The sequence below is a fragment of the Zalophus californianus genome, chromosome 8 (genome assembly GCF_009762305.2).
Source record: "Zalophus californianus isolate mZalCal1 chromosome 8, mZalCal1.pri.v2, whole genome shotgun sequence".
Taxonomy (NCBI): domain Eukaryota; kingdom Metazoa; phylum Chordata; class Mammalia; order Carnivora; family Otariidae; genus Zalophus; species Zalophus californianus.
In genome coordinates this window covers 59,439,054-59,457,857 of record NC_045602.1, presented here as the reverse complement: position 1 = coordinate 59,457,857, position 18,804 = coordinate 59,439,054, and the positions used below count along the sequence as shown (strand labels likewise).

Here is an 18,804-nt window from a genome sequence, read left to right as displayed (position 1 = left end):
ACTTTTCAAAATGTGAGTAAGTCTTTTGTTTAAATACTGCCTTCCTTCTTTACACCCTAAGATAATCCTCTTGTCGATGGAGGGAGGGGCATAAATTCTTGAGTCAAAGATTAGAAATTATAAAGTTCAGAAACTGTTTTGCCTTGGACTCATCTTCCTGCTGTCCTATGTGCAGTCTTCTACGAATGCAAAAGGGGCATCAGGAATCCCAGTTTCTTGCGGAGGTCCTGAGGGCCTCAGACAATGTATGGATGAGCTGCGTGATGTATCGGTTGTCCCTCTGTGTAGAAGTATAAACTATTTAGGAATACAAGTAACCACTTATTATCTGCCTAATTTTCTGGGTATTCTTACCTATATTCAATAAAAATACATTTGCAACATGGCATATTAATTTCTCATGAAGCTTTCCCAAACTTTTTTTAATGGATTGATGTGCCAAGCTAAATACAAGAGGCTAGCTATGTTCTCTATGAGAGCATTTGTAAGCATTCCAACACAAAGAACAGAAATATTACTTTAAAATACTCCTAGGGATTCCTGGCTGGCTCAGATGGTAGAATATGTGACTCTTGATCTTGGGGTCATGAATTGAAGCCTCATTTTGGGTTCAGAGTTTACTTAAAAAAAAAAAAAAGATACCCCTAGAGGGCTCCAGAATCTGCACAGGATGGCTATGGAAAGATTAAGAGGCAAGAGTGAGTGTATCCTTATAAAGTCTGAGGTTGAGAAAACTCAAGGAAAGATAGCAAGAGTGATCCAGTCCCAAAGTAGTTCCTGCTGAAATTTTCAAAGGAATGAACTGTAGATGACTTCTTCACCAGAGTGAGTAAGTATACAGAATATTAGATGTGCCTACTTTTGAAAGATGAAGAGGAACTTTCATAAAAAAGTAGACTCTGGAAAAGACTCTTCAGCTTTCCTTTTCATTGGAACTTGATCCTCACTAAAGCAGAGTAATGTTATAACTAGCAGCAGATTTAAAAAAAAAAATGAGTGATCTATTTCAGGCTCTGATTTTTGGCTTGAGAGATAATTAAAGAAAGCAAATTATTGGGTGTATAGTTGGATATTTTAGATAGCATGAGTGATCAATACCATCTCCTCCCTTACACTTTGTTAATTTAATCAACAAATTATATACTATATTCTCCCTTCAGAAGGGACAGAAAAGAAGGAAATCAGCATTTACTGAGTACTTTTCATATGTTAGACACATTATTTTATTTTCTTCATCACTTTGCCTTTCCTCCAACCCACCTCTGATCATAAAGTATAAACAGCCACTTTTGAAATAGACAAATCAATATAGGATCTTTTTTTCATCTTCTCAACAACCTGGAAATTGTGCATTAATTTTCCTTTTCTGTAGAGCAATGATACAGGAGTGGATTCAAGTTTCAGAATGACTATTCTGGCCTTGATTCATGGAGGGCACTGGTTTGAGTGTTGAGAAGGCTGTTTGCATGCAACCCTAAGTAAGGAAGTATGTAACCATCCAGACATACTCAGGAGTCCTGGAATTACATGTATGCATCATTTGGAGCCTGCTATTTTTTAATAGTTACTAATCCAGCACAAATATTTTTTTAAGATTTATTTATTTGAGAGAGAGGGGCGCACACAAGTGGGGGGGCAGAGGGAGAGGGAGAAGCAGACTCCCCACTGAGCAGGGAGCTCCGGGGGGGCTCCATCCCAGGATTCTGAGATCATGATCTGATCCATAGGCAGATGCTTAATCAACTGGGCCACTCAGGCACCCCAGCACAAATATTTAAAAATTTAAATGAACTTGGGGTGCCTGGGTGGCCCAGTCCGTTTAGCATCTGACTCTTGATTTCAGTTCAGGTCATGATCTCAGGGTCATGAGATCAAGCCTCAGGGCTCCGTGCTAAGTGGGGAGTCTACTTGAGATTCTCTCTCCCTTTCCCTCTGCCCCTCCCCACTCTCTAAAATAAATAAATAAAATCTTTAAAAAAAAGAACTTTCAAGGTCTGTAGTCATTTTTATTGAAAAGGACCCTTAACTGCAATAAAACTCAAGTCAATCTCATTGATTAAGACAGAAGTCTCAGAGCACCTGGCTGGCTCAGTCAGTAGAGCGTGTGGCTCTTGATCTTGGGGTCATAAGTTCGAGCTGCATGTTGAGCATAGAGATTACCTAATAATAATAATAAAAAAAGACAGAAGTCTCAATACCTTATAGTGAGCTGTAGAAATAAATAAATATCTGTAAGTATAACCTCAACACAGAAAATGTCAAGTGTGATAGGAAAAAAACAAACAAAAGTAGGCTAGTTCAGAATCTATTCTGATACATCTCCCTGAAACAAAATTTCTGCTAATAATTTTTAAAAATTACAAGTGTTGTGGCAACCTGGCTGGCTCAGTCAGTAGAACATGTGACTCTTGATCTTGGGATCCTGAGTTCAAGCCCCGCATTGGGTATAGGGCCCATTTAAAACAAGAAGAAAAGACAAAAATATTTTTTTAAAAATTACAAGTATTTGTTTTCATGAGCAAGACCACAAATCTTCTGGCCACATTATGATTACATTAATATCAAATCCTGACTAAAGTTTTCCCAATGAAACCACCTTATTGTACATTTATCAGTCCTTGTGTTTAAAGTGAGTTGTAGTCCTTCATGCATGAATGATAAAAATAGACACAGAAAACAATAACTATTAGTAAAATAGCAGTAGATTTTGTAACTTTAGGAAGTGAAAAGCTGTTATTTATCAGGATTTTCTAATAGTATTTCTTCATATGGCAGAATTGGTATGCATGTTTTTTTAAAAGTCTATAAAGAAATTGTCATAAGTCTGCTTTTTGATCACATTGGTATTGTCTATAAATAATTGAAATTTTAGGGAGACATGTCCAGGACTAGATGTACTTTTAGTAATCTAGGAAATTGTGAAAACAGTCTGGTTACCTGCAGCACTGCACTTAGTGAATGGAGCCTCTGGGTCCGTCCTTTGGAGTAGTTTAAAGAGCCCACCTGGGAATGTTGAAGTGCATGTATTTTTTAAAAATATGGTATTTGACTTTTTAAAATATAATATGATTGTAAACTTTTAATTTTTTCTTTTTTTATTCAATTGTATAATTAACACATAGTATTATATTATTTTCAGGTGTACAATATAATGATTCAATAATTCTATACATTGCTCAGGGCTCATTACGATAAGTGTGTACTGGGGCACCTGGGTGGCTCAGTTGGTTGGGCGTCTGCCTTCATCTTAGGTCATGATTCCAGGGTCTTGGAATCGAGCCCTGCATTGGGCTCTCTGTTGAGCGGGGAGCCTGCTTCTCCCTCTCCCTCTGCCTGCTGCTTCCCCTGCTTGTGCTCTCTTACTCTCTGTCAAATAAATAAATAAGATCTTAAAAAAAAAAAAAGTAAGTAAATACTCTTAATCCTCTTTATTTCACCCATCCCCCCACCAAGCTCCCCTCTGGCAACCATGAGTTTGTTCTCTGTATTTAAGAGTCTGTTTTCTTTGGCATCTGGGTGGCTCAGTTGGTTAAGCTACTGCCTTCAGCTCAGGTCATGATCCTGGAGTCCCGGGATCGAGTCCCACATCGGGCTCCCTGCTCAGCGGGGAGTCTGGTTCTCCCTCTGACCCTCTTCCCTCTCGTGCTCTCTATCTCTCATTCTCTCTCTCAAATAAATAAATAAAATAAAAAAAAGAGTCTGTTTTCTTGTTTGTCTCTTTTCTACTTTGTTTCTTAAATCCCACATACGAGTGGGAAATCATATGGTATTTGTCTTTCTCAGTCTGACTTATTTCACTTAATATTATACTCTCTAGGTCCATCCCTGTTGTTGCAAATAGCATGATCCCATTCTTTTTTTATGGCTGTGTAATATTTATCTATAAATATATCTATATATCAATGTCTATATCTTATATCTTCCTTATCCATTCATCTATTAATAGACTCAGGTTGCTTTCATATCTTAGCTATTGTAAATAATGCTGCAATAAACATAGGAGTGTATGTATCTTTTTTTTTTCATTTATCTTTTTGAATTAGTGCTTTCATCTTCTTTGGATAAATACCCAGTTACTGGAATTATTGGATCATAGGGTAATGTGATAATCTCATTGTGGTTTTGATTTGCATTTTCCTGGTGATTAGTTATACTTTTGTTTCCCTTGCCTGAGGAGATATTTCTAGAAAAATGTTTCTATGGCTGATATCAAAGAAATTACTGCCTTTGTTTTCTTCTAGGAGTTTTATGGTTTCATGTCTTACATTTAGGTCTTTAATCCATTTTGAGTTTATTTTGTGTGTGGTATAAGAAAGTGGTCCAGTTTCATTTTTTGCATGTAGCTGTCCAGTTCTCCCAACACCATTTGTTAAAGAGACTGTCTTTTTCCCATAGTAAATTCTTGCCACCTTTGTTATAGATTAATTGACCATATAAGCATGGTTTTTGAATTAAATAATTCAAAGCAATTACTGCATAAGATTGTGAACAAATCCTGACCAGTTACCAGACATGGAAGGATCTAGTAGCCAAGAATTCATGATTTTAAAACTTTTTCCCAGTAGGGGTTGTTGTTATGTCCCTCAATCAAATGCTTAACTAACCATATATATGTAGTCAAGGTTAGGAAACTGGAGTAGATTGAAAAAGAAATTCAAATACCACTGGAAACCTTTTCAAAGAAAAGATCCTGCCTTCTCCCTACAAACTAATCAAATTCGAAACCCACAATGTTTGGAATTTTCTGGCTGACCTCAGCTGAAATGAAAATGCCAGGGAGAGGAGGCAGGTGCAGTGATGACAGATTTGTATAGTTCTAGGTTTTTTGGCTATTGTCAACAAATTTTGGAAGATCAAATGAAGAGCCCAAGTTGCTCCACACAGAAAGAGGGTCTTAACTTTTTTTTTTAAGATTTATTTATTTATTTGAGAGAGAGAGCGAGAGCAAGCGCGTGTGTGCACGTGCACGAGTGGGGGAGGGGCAGAGAACGCATCTCAAGCAGACTCCCTGCTGAGCATAGAGCCTGATGCAGGGCTCCATCTCATGACCCATGAGATCATGATCTGAGCCAGATCATGAGTTGGTTGCTTAACTGAGCCACCCAGGCACCCCTAACTTTTTTTTAAAAGAGTAAATTCTCTTTCTCTAAACCAATCTAAAGGTCCTTTTCTTCTTTATCCTTTATAAACCCAATGTATTAGTTAGGATTATGTACCTTTACATGTGACAGAAAAAACCCCCCACAGAATAACTATGGCCTATGTGATTATTTCTGTTTCATATAAAAGAAGTCTGGTGATAAGCAGTTTAGGGTAAATTGTACTTGTTCTACAAATTTGTGAGGGACCTAGATTCCTACCAGCTTGCCACTTGCTATCCTTCATCCTCATGGTCCAAGATAGCTGCTAGAGCTCTAGCCAATCCACCTATGTCTCAGCAATACAATGGAGGGACCAGGAAAGGTACATTCCCTTCCTTTGAGGAGACTTCCTCGAAGTTACAACAAGACTTAGCCTAATTTAGGCACAAGCCATATGTAGCTGCAAAAGAGGCTGGCAGGTCTTCAGCTGAGTGGAAATGGTTCAGTCAAATCTGGGTTCTAACTGCTAGAGAAGAAAAAGAGAATGGATATTCAGAGGTAAGTAACAATCTTTGCCTCCAAATTTTGGCTGGGGTCCAGGAAAACCTAGAACACACACTTCCTAAATCCGAGGGTAGAGCACTTTCACATTTTAAATTTCTGTGTTAGAATACTATATTCTGCCAAGCTCTCCAGCATATTTAGTTGTCTTGTGATGTTTGGTTAAATGTAGCTGCAGAATAGTATAATTGGTGAATGCCTTTGGTCAGTGGTCTGTTTCTATCTTGTTTTATTTTTCTTAATATCTGCTTTATGAGTTGTAAATGACACACCATAAGTATTAACCATTATGTGACTTTTTACATTTTTTTAATTTTTAAAAAAGATTTATTTACTTATTTGAGAGAGAGAGAGAGAGAGAGCGTGAGTGGAAGGGGCAGAGGGAGAGGGAGAGAAAATCTCAAGCCAACCCCATGCTGAGTGTGGAGCTTGACTGGGGGTTTGAACCCAGGATCCCAAGATCACAACCTGAGCTGAAACCAAGAGTTGGACGCTTAACCGACTGTGCCACCCAGGTTCGTTATATGGCTTTTTAAGTTTACGATTCATGGGGCACCTGGCTGACTCAGTTGGTGGAGCATGTGACTCTTGGTCTTGGGGTTGTATGTTTGAGCCCTACATTGGTTGTAGAGATTACTTAAAAATAAAATCTTTAAAAAAATAAAGTCTACAATTCAGTGTTTTTAGTATATTCACAGAGTTGTGCACCCATCCCTGCTATGTAATTTTAGAGCACTTTCACCACTCCCAAAAGAAACCCTATGTCCATTAGCAATCACTTCCTCATTTCTCTCTTCCCCAAGCCCCTGGCAATCACTAATCAACTTTCCATCTCTGTGGTTTTGCCTATTATGGACATTTCATATAAATGGGATTATATGTGGTCTTTTATGACTGACCTCTTTCATTTAGCATACTTTAAAGGTTCATCCATGTTATACCATCTATCAGTGCTTCTTTATGGCTGAATAGCATTCCGTTGTATGGATATCCATATCTTGTTTATGCTTCTTTTTTTTTTTTTTTTTTAGATTTTTTTTTATTTATCTGACAGAGAGAGCACAAGCAGGGGGAGCAGTAGAAGGAGAGGAAGAAGCAGGCTCCCTGCCAAGCAGGGAGCCCGATGCGGGACTCGATCCCAGGACCCTGGGATCATGACCTGAGCCGAAGGCAGACGCTCAACCATCTGAGCCACCCAGGCGCCCCTCTTGTTTATGCTTCTATCACCTGATGAAATTTGGGTTGTTTCCACTTTATGGCTCTTATGAATAAGGCTGCTATGAATACTCATGTACACATTTTTGTGTAGCCATGTGTTTTCATTTCTATCTTGTATATATCTTGGAGTGGAATTGCTGAGTTATGTGACAACTCTAGGCTTAACATTTTGAGGAACTACCCAACTCTTTTCCAAAGTTGGCTGTTCCTTTCTATGGTCCCACCAGCAATGCATGAGGGCTTCCATTTTGCTGCACCCTTACCAGCACTTGTTATTTTCCTTGATTTTAAGACATCTTAGTGGGCGTGAAGTGGTATCTCATTATGGTTTCATTTCCATTTCCCTGATAGCAAATGATGTTTAGCACCTTTCCCATGCTTATTAATCATTTATATATCTTCTTTGGAGGAATGTCTATTTAAATCTGTTGCCAATTTTTAAATTGGATTATTTGTCTATTGTTGAGTTACACAAGCTCCTTATCAGATATGTGATTTGCAAATATATTCTCCCATCTGTTGGCAATCTTTAACTTTCTTTTTTTTTAAATTTTTTAAAGATTTTATTTATTTGAGAAAGAGAGTGATAGAGAGAGAGAGCTCGAGCAGCAGTGGGGAGAGGGAGAAGCAGGCTCCCCACTGAGCAGGGACCCCCAACTCAGGGCTCCATCCCAAGACCCTGGGATCATGACCTGACCCAAAGGCAGACATTTAACCAACTGAGCCACCTAAGCGCCCCAGTCTTTAAGTTTCTTAATCATGTGTCTGAAGATGGAAATGCTCTGATTTAATACCGCATGGTGGGTATTCAGTGCCCTCCCAGACTGTGAATTCCTACTGCTTTTCTTTGCCTCTCCTGTCTAACCTTATTATTTCAGAAGATGTTAATTTTATTATCTTGTTCACACTAAATATAGTCATCCAGGAATTATTCAGAGGAAAATATTGGTTGAAGGCTCTATCTGGTTACCTGGAATTTATTCCAATTTTGAAAACATAGAATAAGCAGAAGTCAGTTTACTTTTTATGATTCATCAAAGACTCTTCACATTTCATGGGAAACAACCAATAGAACTTGGTCAAGAATCCCTACTGACTTTATAGGAGATAAATTTACTGAATTTAGCAAAAACTCTCAGAACGGGTTCCTAATTCCAACTCAAACCTTTGCTGCGATACTTCTGGTAATGGTTCACTTATTTGTGATGTGTAAAGATCTCATAATTACACCTACCTTGACATACACTGTCTTGGTGCACTGGGACTTCACCATCCCGAGATTATCTCAAGTAATTTGAAAGGTTAGACTGAGAGGATGGTGCACACCAGCAAGTGTACTCTAGAGTCAAGAGTTGTATTTAGCTGGTCCACAATAGGATAGTGGGGCCAATGGTTTATGGCTGCCATCCATTTGAATGGTTAATGTCTTTGTTTTTGTTTTTAAAGATTTTATTTATTTATTTAATCATTTGAGAGAGCGAGAATGAGAGAGAGAGAGAGAGAGCACATGAGAGGGGGGAGGGTCAGAGGGAGAAGCAGACTCCCTGCTGAGCAGGGAGCCCGATGCAGGACTCCATCCTGGGACTCCAGGATCATGACCTGAGCCGAAGGCAGTCGCTCAACTGAATGAGCCACCCAGGCGCCCCTGGTTAATGTCTTTGTGGTGTTGTTGCTACATTTTGAGTATCCACATTTTGAATATCATCCATGCCTGTAATAATTCTTGAGGATTTCCGAGCCTTCTAATCATTCAACATATTGCTCCAGATTAACAATAGGAGACTGGCCTACTGAATCACTAAAGGATGCTTTTTATAGACTTGCTTTTGTCCCTTTCTGAATTTCAAGGCTGTTAAGGATGCTCTTCCATCTCCATCAACCGGGCCCAAGTTAGTCTTTCCTAGATGCTAGGGAACTGGACAAAACTGGGTTTTTAGCATATAAGTTAGGTTCTGAGATTAGTGTCATCTCAGATTCAATGTGCAAAAGTTCATTATGGGTAACTGCAAAGATTTGTTCATGGGAAACTAGCACGGAAACAATTTCACAAAAGGATACTCTCTTTTTAGTTCAAAGATGGCTTTCTTTTCTTTCTTTCTTTCTTTCTTTCTTTCTTTCTTTCTTTCTTTCTTTCTTTCTTTCTTTCTTTCTTTCTCTTTCTTTCTTTCTTTCTTTCTTTCTTTCTTTCTTTCTTTCTTTCTTTCTTTCTTCTTTCTTTCTTTCTTTCTTTTCTTTCCTTTCTTTCTTTCTTTCTTTCTTTCTTTCTTTCTCTTTCTTTCTTTCTTTTCTTTCCTTTCTTTCTTTCTCTTTCTTTCTTTCTTTCTTTCTTTCTTTCTTTCTTTCTTTCTTTCTTTCTTTTCTTTCTTTCTTTCTTTTCTTTTCTTTTCTTTCTTTCTTGAAAGAGATTGAGAGCACATGCATGCATGTGTGAGAGAGAGCAAGCCCCGGGGGGATAGTCAGAGGGAAAGGGAGAGAGAGTCTTTTTTTTTTTTTTAAATTAACATATAATGTATTATTTCTTTCGGGGGTACAGGTCTGTGATTCATCAGTGTTACACAATTCACAGTGCTCACCGTAGCACATATCCTCCCCAATGTCCATCACCCAACCACCCCTTCCCTCCTACTCCCCTCCACTCCAGTAACCCTCAGTTTGTTTCCTGAGAGTAAGAGTCTCTTATGGTTTGTCTCCCACTCTGGTTTCATTTTGTTTCATTTTTCCTCTTCCCCTACGATCCTCTGCCTTGTTTCTCAAATTCCACATATCAGTGAGATCATATGATACTTGTCTTTCTCTGATTGACTTATTTCGCTTAGCATAATACTCTCTAGTTCCATCCACGGCCTTGCATATGGCAAGATTTCATTTTTTGATGGCTGCATAACATTCCATCAAATATATATACCACATCTTCTTTATCCATTCATCTGTTGAAGGACATCTAGGCTCTTTCCATAGTTTGGCTATTGTGGACATTGCTGTTATAAACATCGGGGTGCATGTGCACTTCGGATCATTACATTTGTATGTTTGGGGTAAATACCAGTAGTGCAATTGCTGGGTCGTAGGGTAGCTCTATTTTCAACTTTTTGAGGAACCTCCCTACTGTTTTCCAGAGTGGCTGCACCAGCTTGTATTCCCACCAACAGTGTAGGAGGGCTCCCCTTTCTCCGCATCCTCGCCAACATCTGTCGTTTCCTGACTTGTTAATTTTAGCCATTCTGACTGGGGTGAGGTGGTATCTCCTTGTGGTTTTGATTTGTATTTCCCTGATGCCGAGTGATGTTGAGCACTTTTTCATGTGTCTGTTGGCCATTTGGATGTCTTCTTTGCAGAAATGTCTATTCATGTCTTCTGTCCATCTCTTGATTGGATTATTTGTTCCTTGGGTGTTGAGTGTGATAAGGTCTTGATAGATTTTGGATACTAGCCCTTTATCTGATATGTCATTTGCAAATATCTTCTCCCATTCTGTCAGTTGTCTTTTGGTTTTGTTGACTGTTTCCTTTGCTGAGCAAAAGCTTTTTATCTTGATGAAGTGAGGGAGAGTCTTAAGCATACTCCACACTGAGTGTGGAGCCCGACATGTGGCTGGATCTCACAACCTTGAGATCACAACCTGAGCCAAAACCAAGAGTCGGATGCTTAACCAACTGTGCCCCCCAGGTGCCCCAAAAGATGGTTTTCTGATGCAGCTTTTCTATGCTTTCATATCAACCAAAGAACTTGGGTCTTATAATAGAGAGAGGAAAAAAGGCTGTCTTTTAAGAGAATAAATATTAACTTCTAAGTATTTTAGAATTATTACTTGAGGTTTTATAGCAGGTACAAATTTCAATCTAAAAAAATTCAGGTTTGCAAGAGGCATAATTTCATTTTTCTATAACTCAACTCAATTTCTATTTCAAGCTCTGACTTCACAAGGGGTGGCAGACACTTAATCATAGTCAACATAGCAAGGACTGCATCTAAACTGAGGGGATTTACACAGTATCAGGTGTCAGAGGACGGGGATGGAGCATTTGATCCTTGCTCCTCCTCTACCATGCTGGCTCCCCCCAAGATTTCCAATCTGCATCCTTCCTCAATAGCAGACATCCCCACAGATTGCTGCTGGGTCAATCTTGGTTTATCAGCAAGGCCTCTTTAGGTCTGGTGGTTTCCGTTGCCTCTGCATCCTTTTGGATGCCTGGAAATCATCAGGCTGGATTTCTAGAACCTTTATGGTACTATGTAAGGCTTCACTGTTCATTATGGTAGCTATCAGCCACATGCGGCTATTTAAATTTAAATTAATTAAGATTAAATATCTACACTCGTTTCTCAGTTACACTAGCCACATTTCAAGTGTTCAACAGCCCCAAGCAGCTAGAGGCTACTATAGGTGAAATTAATTTTAATGTCTTTTATTTAACCCAATATATCCAAAATATTATAATTTCAACACATAATCAACATACAAACTATTAATAAGATATATTCCATTCTGTTTTTACATGCTAAGTTTTTGAAATTGGTGTATATTTTATACTTACAGCACATCTCAATTTGAACTAGTCATATTCAACTAGCCATATTGAACACTAGTGTTCAAGTCACCTGTGGCTAGGGGTTATCCTACTGAACAGTGTAGGTCTCTAAAAGGATCCATTTCTTTACTCCCTAAAGGGCTAGGATTTTGAACTCAAAAACCAGGGGAAAATTCCCTGTTACTCTGCATTCTGTTATATTCCTTTCCTGAAACGATGAGCAAAGACCAGCCTACATGATGATGGGTGTGATGCTGAGGGTGTATTAGGGTGGGGTCAAGGAGAAGAAAGGCCAATAGGATAAAAAGAAGTACCTGGAAAAACAACTACTACAGAAACCATCAGTTAATATTTTGAAAGTATTAACTTGCCTCAGTGAGTTTTTTTGTTTTTTTTGTTTTTTTTTTTAGAACATAAGAATTGATGTAGGATCATCAGGAGTAAATTAGTTTACTATGGGCTTGAAAGAAATAATTTTGGGATGTCTCAGTTGGTTAACTGCCCGACTCTTGATTTCAGCTCAGGTCATGATCTCAGGGTGATGAGATCAAGCCCCTCGTTGGGCTCTGTGCTGCGCGTGGTCTGCTTGAGATTCTCTCCCTCTCTCTCTGCCCCTCCCTGTGTGCTCTCTCTTTCTCTCTCTCAAATAAATAAATAAATCTTAAAAAAAGAAATAATTTCATTAGCAGTTAAAAATTGCAGAGTGTATCCCAGGACCCTGGGATCCTGACCTGAGCTGAAGGCAGACGCTCAACCATCTGATTCACCCAGGCACCCCGAAAACTAATTGTTTTTTAAAAAAGATTTATTTTAGGGCGCCTGGGTGGCTCAGTTCGTTAAGCGACTGCCTTCGGCTCAGGTCATGATCCTGGAGTCCCGGGATCGAGTCCCACATTGGGCTCCCTGCTCAGCAGGGAGTCTGCTTCTTCCTCTGACCCTCCCCCCTCTCATGCTCTCTCTCTCTTTCTCTCTCTCAAATAAATAAATAAATAAAATCTTTAAAAAAATAAATAAAAAAGATTTATTTTAGAGAGAGTGTGTGTGTGGGGGGCAGTTGTTAGGGGGGCAGTTGTTGGGGGAGCACTAGAGGGAGAGGGAGAGGGAGAGAGAGAATCTCAATCAGACTCCCTGCTGAGCACTGAGGCAGATGTGGGGCTGGATTTCACCACCCTGAGATCACGACCTGAGCTGAAACCAAGAGTTGGACACTTAACTGACTGAGCCACCCAGGTGCCCCCAAACTAATTGCTTTTAAGATAATTTCTTTACAATAAAGTCTCTCTCCCTCTCCCTCTCTCTCTTTCTCTGAGGAGTATTAAATGAAACTAGGTTGACCACATAAGTTTGAAAAGTTCTGAAGAACAATAATAAATAGGATGCAAAACTCTCCTGATCATCATGTGGGTTGTTCCTTAAGGGCAACCTAGATTAAAATAGTTTATGACCATTTCTATAAATTAGTCATTAAAAAAAAAACCCATACACTTGAAGTCTGTTAATGATGCAGAATATATCACTGTATGAGATCATAATGGCTGTAGGTTGTAGTGACTTAGTAAACCACTCAGGAAGGACATTTGAGAACTCTAAGATGTACAGAAAATGAGAATCAATATAAATATTATGGTTATCTTAATACTTTAAAATTAAGACTGTAGCAAAATAAGTGATATCTATGTCCTTTTCTGTAAAATGCACATTGTGTTCTTGTGGTATTATTAGATCGCTTTATTGAAAATGGAAATAGAATTAGATACTGTATTCCAGCTTTCTCTTTCCCCATCTCTCCTGATTCTTCAGTCACTCTCTCTCTTCTTTCTCTTGCTCTTGTGTCTGTAGATGGGATCAACTCTCACTCACCACTGCTCTCCTCTCCTGTCCTTCAAAGAATACTTCCCTAGATAGACCCTCATAACTTTCAAGCTACTTTGTCCATTCACTCTGCTCTCCATCCTTAGTAAGATTAATAATGGCCCTTAATTGTTTCTGAGACCCTATACCTGCTTGTTTTCTTTTCATGTTAGCTACCCTCTTTTTTTTCAAACTATATGCTGATCGCTTATAGGGTGCTCCTACTTCTCTGACCCTTCCTCCTCAGTATCTTTTCCACTTTACTCTGCTTATTCCTTAAATGTTGGGACCCCCACCCCCCATATAATTCTTTGCCCTCTTTACACCAAGAGGTCTGTGACCACCTAAAATTGAAAGCAAATTTTTGTGTTTTTTTTTTTTAAAGATTTTATTTATTTATTGGACAGAGAGAGACAGCGAGAGCAGGAACACAAGCAGGGGGAGTGGGAGAGGGGGAAGCAGGCTTCCTGCTGAGCAAGGAGCCTGATGTGGGACTCAATCCCAGGACCCCGGGATCATGACCTGAGCCGAAGGCAGACGCTTAACGACTGAGCCACCCAGGCGCCCAAATTTTTGTGTTTTATGATAGGATAAATTTCCCTCCTTGGGTTATTGTCTATAACTTTCATCATATTCTCAAAAGGATCCTTGGCTCTTTTAACAAGGTTAGGTGTCCCTGCCCTCACACTCTACTTAGGTTATTTCATGCTCTTCTTTGCCTAGAACCACCCTTTTTATATGCTGGCCTCTCCCGAATCATTTACAGGGGAAAAAGAACATAGCAAGAAAAATAAACCAAGATTCAAAGAAATGTTGAAGAATCAGAAGAAGAAATTGCACCGTAAACATTTTGCTTCTAGCTCAGCTTATTGTATCCCGTTGAGGACCAGTAGTAGACTGAATGTTAGGTGTGGGTTGGCAGGGTCATTACTTAAAAAACCCCAGGAGAAATCGGGTGAAACCAAGGCTCGGTGCGCCAACACCCTGGTCGCTAGTGGCGGAGGAGTAGGCGCACCCAGCTCCTAGGGTGGGGATGGGAGACTACAGGAGAGAAAACCACAGGAGCCACGTTGCCCACAGCGGCTGCGAAGCCAACCTCGGCTCTACTTTCAGACTCCAGCCAGAAACCCCGCCTGGCACCCAGCATGCCTTCGACGGACATCCACCTTAAGCAACCATCTTTCAGTTCACTATAAACACTCCTTACTCCTCCCGCCTATCGTTTCCCTCTCCAAGCCAATCAGAAGAGTGGGCGGGATCGTCCCTGGTGGGTTCCAATTTTTTTTTTTTTTAAAGAAGGGTAGACTGTGCGCTGCGTTCCGGCGGAGGGAAAAACACCTCCAGAGCTAGGGGGTGGAGCCCCTGTTATGGGCACCCAGATCGGCCAATGAGGGGCCCTCACCACTGAGAGGCCCGGCCGCCGAGATGGGCGGGGCACGCGCGGTGCCGGGCCAATGGCGGCGGGGCGGACGGAGGTTGAGTCGCTGTGGGTAGGGTTAGTGTGAGAGGTGCGGCGGGGGAGGTAATGATGATGGTGGCGGAGGAGGAAGGCGGGGGAGGGGGTGCTGGGCACTGAGCGGCGGCTCTGGCAGGGTTTTGTAGGGTGGGGGACGGTCGCGGGGCGACTCCGTCCGGGAGGGGGCGGGCGTGAGGCGCGCCGTCCGCCTGAGGGGCTGCAGACCCCGGCTCCCGCGAGCGCCGCGGCTGGCTCGGCTGTTCCATGTGGCTCCGGCGGGGATGGAGGACTCGGTGGCGGCGGCGGCGGCTGCTGCTGCGGCGGCGACGGAGGAGCGGCGCTGAGGAGGGAACCGGGCCAGACTCAGCCCGACAGCGGGATTAGAGGTGTGAGGAGGGGGCAGGAGTGGAGGTGCGGCGGGGCCGGGGCTCGGGGACCGGGCTGGGGTCTTCTGGCATCGCCTGGGTGACAGGGACCGCGGGCGAGCCACCGCCTGCCACCGCTGTGGGGCAGGGGTCTGGGCTCTGTGCGTGTGGAAAGAAGGCTCCGGCAGACTGTTCCCTTCGGAAGGGGGAGGGAGGCACCGCACCCCGCACCGTGCACTTGCCCCGCTGGTCATTGCTTCACGCCCAGGCAGGAGTTTCCATTTCCCTCCGGTTGGCAGCGAAGGTGGAGAGCCCTCCCTCTGCCTTGAGATTTCCCTCCACTCCTCTTTCCCCATCCATTTCCCTCTCCGACTGAACAACAGCATTCCTCTTCGCTCCTTAATTTGTTCCAAGCACATATTCTAGGACTGGAGGCTATTAATTATCAGCCGAAAAACAAAGTTTATTTTAAAATGTTCCACTCCTCCCTCTGACTGGCAGTGGACATTAAACAGCATCCCTAGACTTTCCCGCTCTGCTCGCCCTTCTGTGATGCTAGGAGGGGGAGGTAGGGCCCCGACTTGCGTTTCTCGATTGTTATTGATGCTGATTACCTGATGTGTCGCTCCACGTCTTCGGTGTGAATTGTAATTTCTTCCTTGTTGTCTCGCATCCTTGATGTTACTGGCTTTTGAGGTTGGTGTTTTGTTTCATTGTTTGGAAAAACATGCAGGGAACTGAGGTTGTCTGTTGCAGTGTTATCTAACATGGGTGGTTAGTCACTCCTCATGCTTCTCTCATATTTTTCTCTCTTTGTTTTGCTTTTCAGTCCTCCAGATTACACATCATATAGTCCCTGAGGTGGAATGGTGATGTCTCCATGAGGGAACCTCCTCTCATTCATCCTGTCATGTGTATCATACTGTTCTTGACTGGGCCATTCATTTAAGATGGGATTTACCCTGTGAAACAGGGAGAAGACTTATGGACCCCAAACATCATTTCAAGTTGTAGTTGAGTTTTTTAAAGTACAGACATACATGCAAAGCTCCTTTGCCTTGGGCCCTCTGCTTTGTTAAAGCTGCTGTATTGCTAACCCAGAACTGCTCCAGTGACTGATCATCATGGCTTCAGTTTGGAAGAGACTGCAGCGTGTGGGAAAACATGCATCCAAGTTCCAGTTTGTGGCCTCCTACCAGGAGTTGATGGTTGAGTGTACCAAGAAATGGTAAGACATGTCTGGGGGTAGATTTTGCTGTGGCCTAAACTCACTGTGGCCTAAAGTCAGCTGACAGCCGACTCACCTTTCTGTAGTGCACGAGTGTGTACAAGCTGGGCAGGGAACAGATTACTCCAACAAGTACTGTGGTATGCACTGTTGCTGCTGGTACCATCCCTGTGGGTTTTAATTACTGCACTTCAGTAAGACTCAGGACTGTAACTGTGAGAGCTTACTAAGTACGGAAGATTTGGTCTTGAGGTCTTTCATCATTAGTGTTAGCATAACTGATTTTTTTTACAATTTGAAGGAGATATAGAGAATGCTATTGAATATTGTAAACAGGCATATGTACTGTAACGTACGCGTTTTAATAGAGTTCTAGAAATCTATATTCTCGTGGGGTGGTGATAATCTTTTATTTTGTTCTTGATTTTTCGTTTTTCTTGGCTTAAATAATTTTTCATTATTTTAATAATGGAATGCCAGTCCATAATACAACCTTAGAAATTCTTTTGTTATATGCTTAGTCAGGCAACTGTATTTTATCTTAATTGCCTAATGGGATACATTTCTTGGCCAGACTTAAGGAAGCAATTAGTAGTTCTGGCCTATGATTTGCTTCTTTCTACTTGAGCAAAGTAAATTTAGGGCTTTCTTTTCACTGTCTTGAATGGTAAGCAAGAATTCTTACTTAGTAAGAGAAAAAGAGTTAATGTTAAGCAAATGGTCCTTTGAGTTTTGATTTATTATGGTGTTTAAGTAGTATTACTGCAAAAATAAGTCCATTTCATTATCCACAAGGACTGTAATCTCATGTCTGTACCTCTCTTTTTAACATCCTTTTTATTAGATGAAAAAATAAGTTGCTGTATTCTAGAACTCTTAAAGCATATTTGAATATTGGCTGAATGCTTTTCTCTTGGACTTGTTAGGAATGTTATGTGCAATTAAAGAAATGCATGCACTGATTACCTACTTTACACTAGGCACTGTGGCTTTAGAATTGAGTATGACATAATCCCCACCCTCAAGGAGCTCACAGTCCAGGGTAATGACAGTCATGTAAATAAATTCACTGTGATAGGTACAAGAATACAAATATGTATGATGTAGGGATTTTAATCTGTCTCCATCACTTAACAGTTGGTTATCCTTGGGGACAGGTTATTTAGTTTTCTGTGATTTAGTTTCCATATCTGCAAAAGAAATAATGGTAGCATTTCATAGGAAGAGTTATTGTGAAGATTAAATGAGTTAATACATATAAAATGCTTGGAACAGTGTCAGGCACAGTAAATGCCTAGTAAATGCCATTATTACTTACAAAGTTGGCAGTGGGGAAATAACTCTTTAAGGGTAGAGGGTAAGGTCTTGGGATGGCTTCCTGGGTTCTGAGTTGGGTTTTGAAAGATTCACAGTAGTTGGCCAGAAAGTCAAGGGGGAAGAAATGAAGGATATTCTTGACTGAAGCAACAGCCTATGCAAAAAGTATGGAGGAATTAAATAACATGGGATGTGCTGGAAATTCAAGCAGTGTAGTTTGTTAATTATGGGGCTTAAAGTGCAGGATAGGAGAAGTGCAGTGGGATATGATGTTAGAGAGGTAAGCAGGATTCCAATTATGGAAAGTTATGTGCTTAGACTATTATATGTGGCTTGGGCTTTATTCTGTGGTAGTGAAAGGCTTTGAGTAGAAGATACGTTAGGTTTGCATTTTGGAAAAATCACTTGAATGATAATGTGGAGTAAGGATCATAGTGGAAAGGGTGATTGGAGGCAGCGATGTCTGCCTACTGTTGAAGTAGGTAAGGTTTGGGAAAAGGCTTAGACCAAGGCAGAGCACAGGTAATTGAGAGGAACACTTAGGACACAAAATGGATAGGACTTGGTGGTCATTTCAATCAGGGGTCTGGGAAAGATGGGGATGAGAGAGAGGGAAAGGCCTAGATTGGCCCCCAAGTTTCTGGTTTGGAATACTGGGTACTTAACTAACCTAAACTAGGAAATGAGGAAGATCCTCCTTACAAGTATTTTTTTAACTGGGCAGTATACTGGGAATATCAACTTTAAGATGGTTAAATTTGAATCTCCTTTTTTTAAGGGCAATAGAACATATCAGGTGATTCTTTAGTGACAAAATCAGTTTCTTCCCATAGTTTGCAGTATGGCTGAATTTTTTTTTTTCCTTGAGAAGTATGTAAGTTGTTATTAATATGTCTCAGTGTGAAAGCAAGAATGAAAATTTAACTTGATTACAGTTGAATAGATGGCTTGATCATTTTTAGGGATGGCCATTATGGTACACCTATTAAATTAGGTCTTTATGATAGGATATGGCTTTAACACTAGAAGCATTTGGATGTTCTGGAGTTTTCAATTTTATAGTAATAACATGGAAGACAAATTGCAAATGTTGAGAGGATAAGAAAATAGATCTGGTATAGAGAAGAAGAAATAAACTATAAAAAGAGAACAGATGGCATTCCATTGGGATTGTGTCTTTGGAGGTAACCTGTATATA

General features: G+C 40.8%; 1 protein-coding gene across 11 annotated transcripts in view; it reads left to right on the top strand.

Annotated features, from left to right (window-relative positions):
• The window catches only part of EHBP1 (EH domain binding protein 1), a 366,839-nt gene that overhangs the window by 12,179 nt on the left and 335,856 nt on the right, over positions 1–18,804 (top strand). For 4 of the 11 annotated variants that reach the window (XM_027623542.1, XM_027623547.1, XM_027623546.1 and 1 more), the window contains exons 1-2: positions 14,769–15,082; positions 15,891–16,289. In XM_027623542.1, coding sequence (XP_027479343.1) covers positions 16,186–16,289 — 104 coding nt within the window. In that variant the 5' untranslated portion in view covers positions 14,769–15,082; positions 15,891–16,185. The other 7 variants (XM_027623551.1, XM_027623549.1, XM_027623550.1 and 4 more) reach the window with 5 other exon arrangements.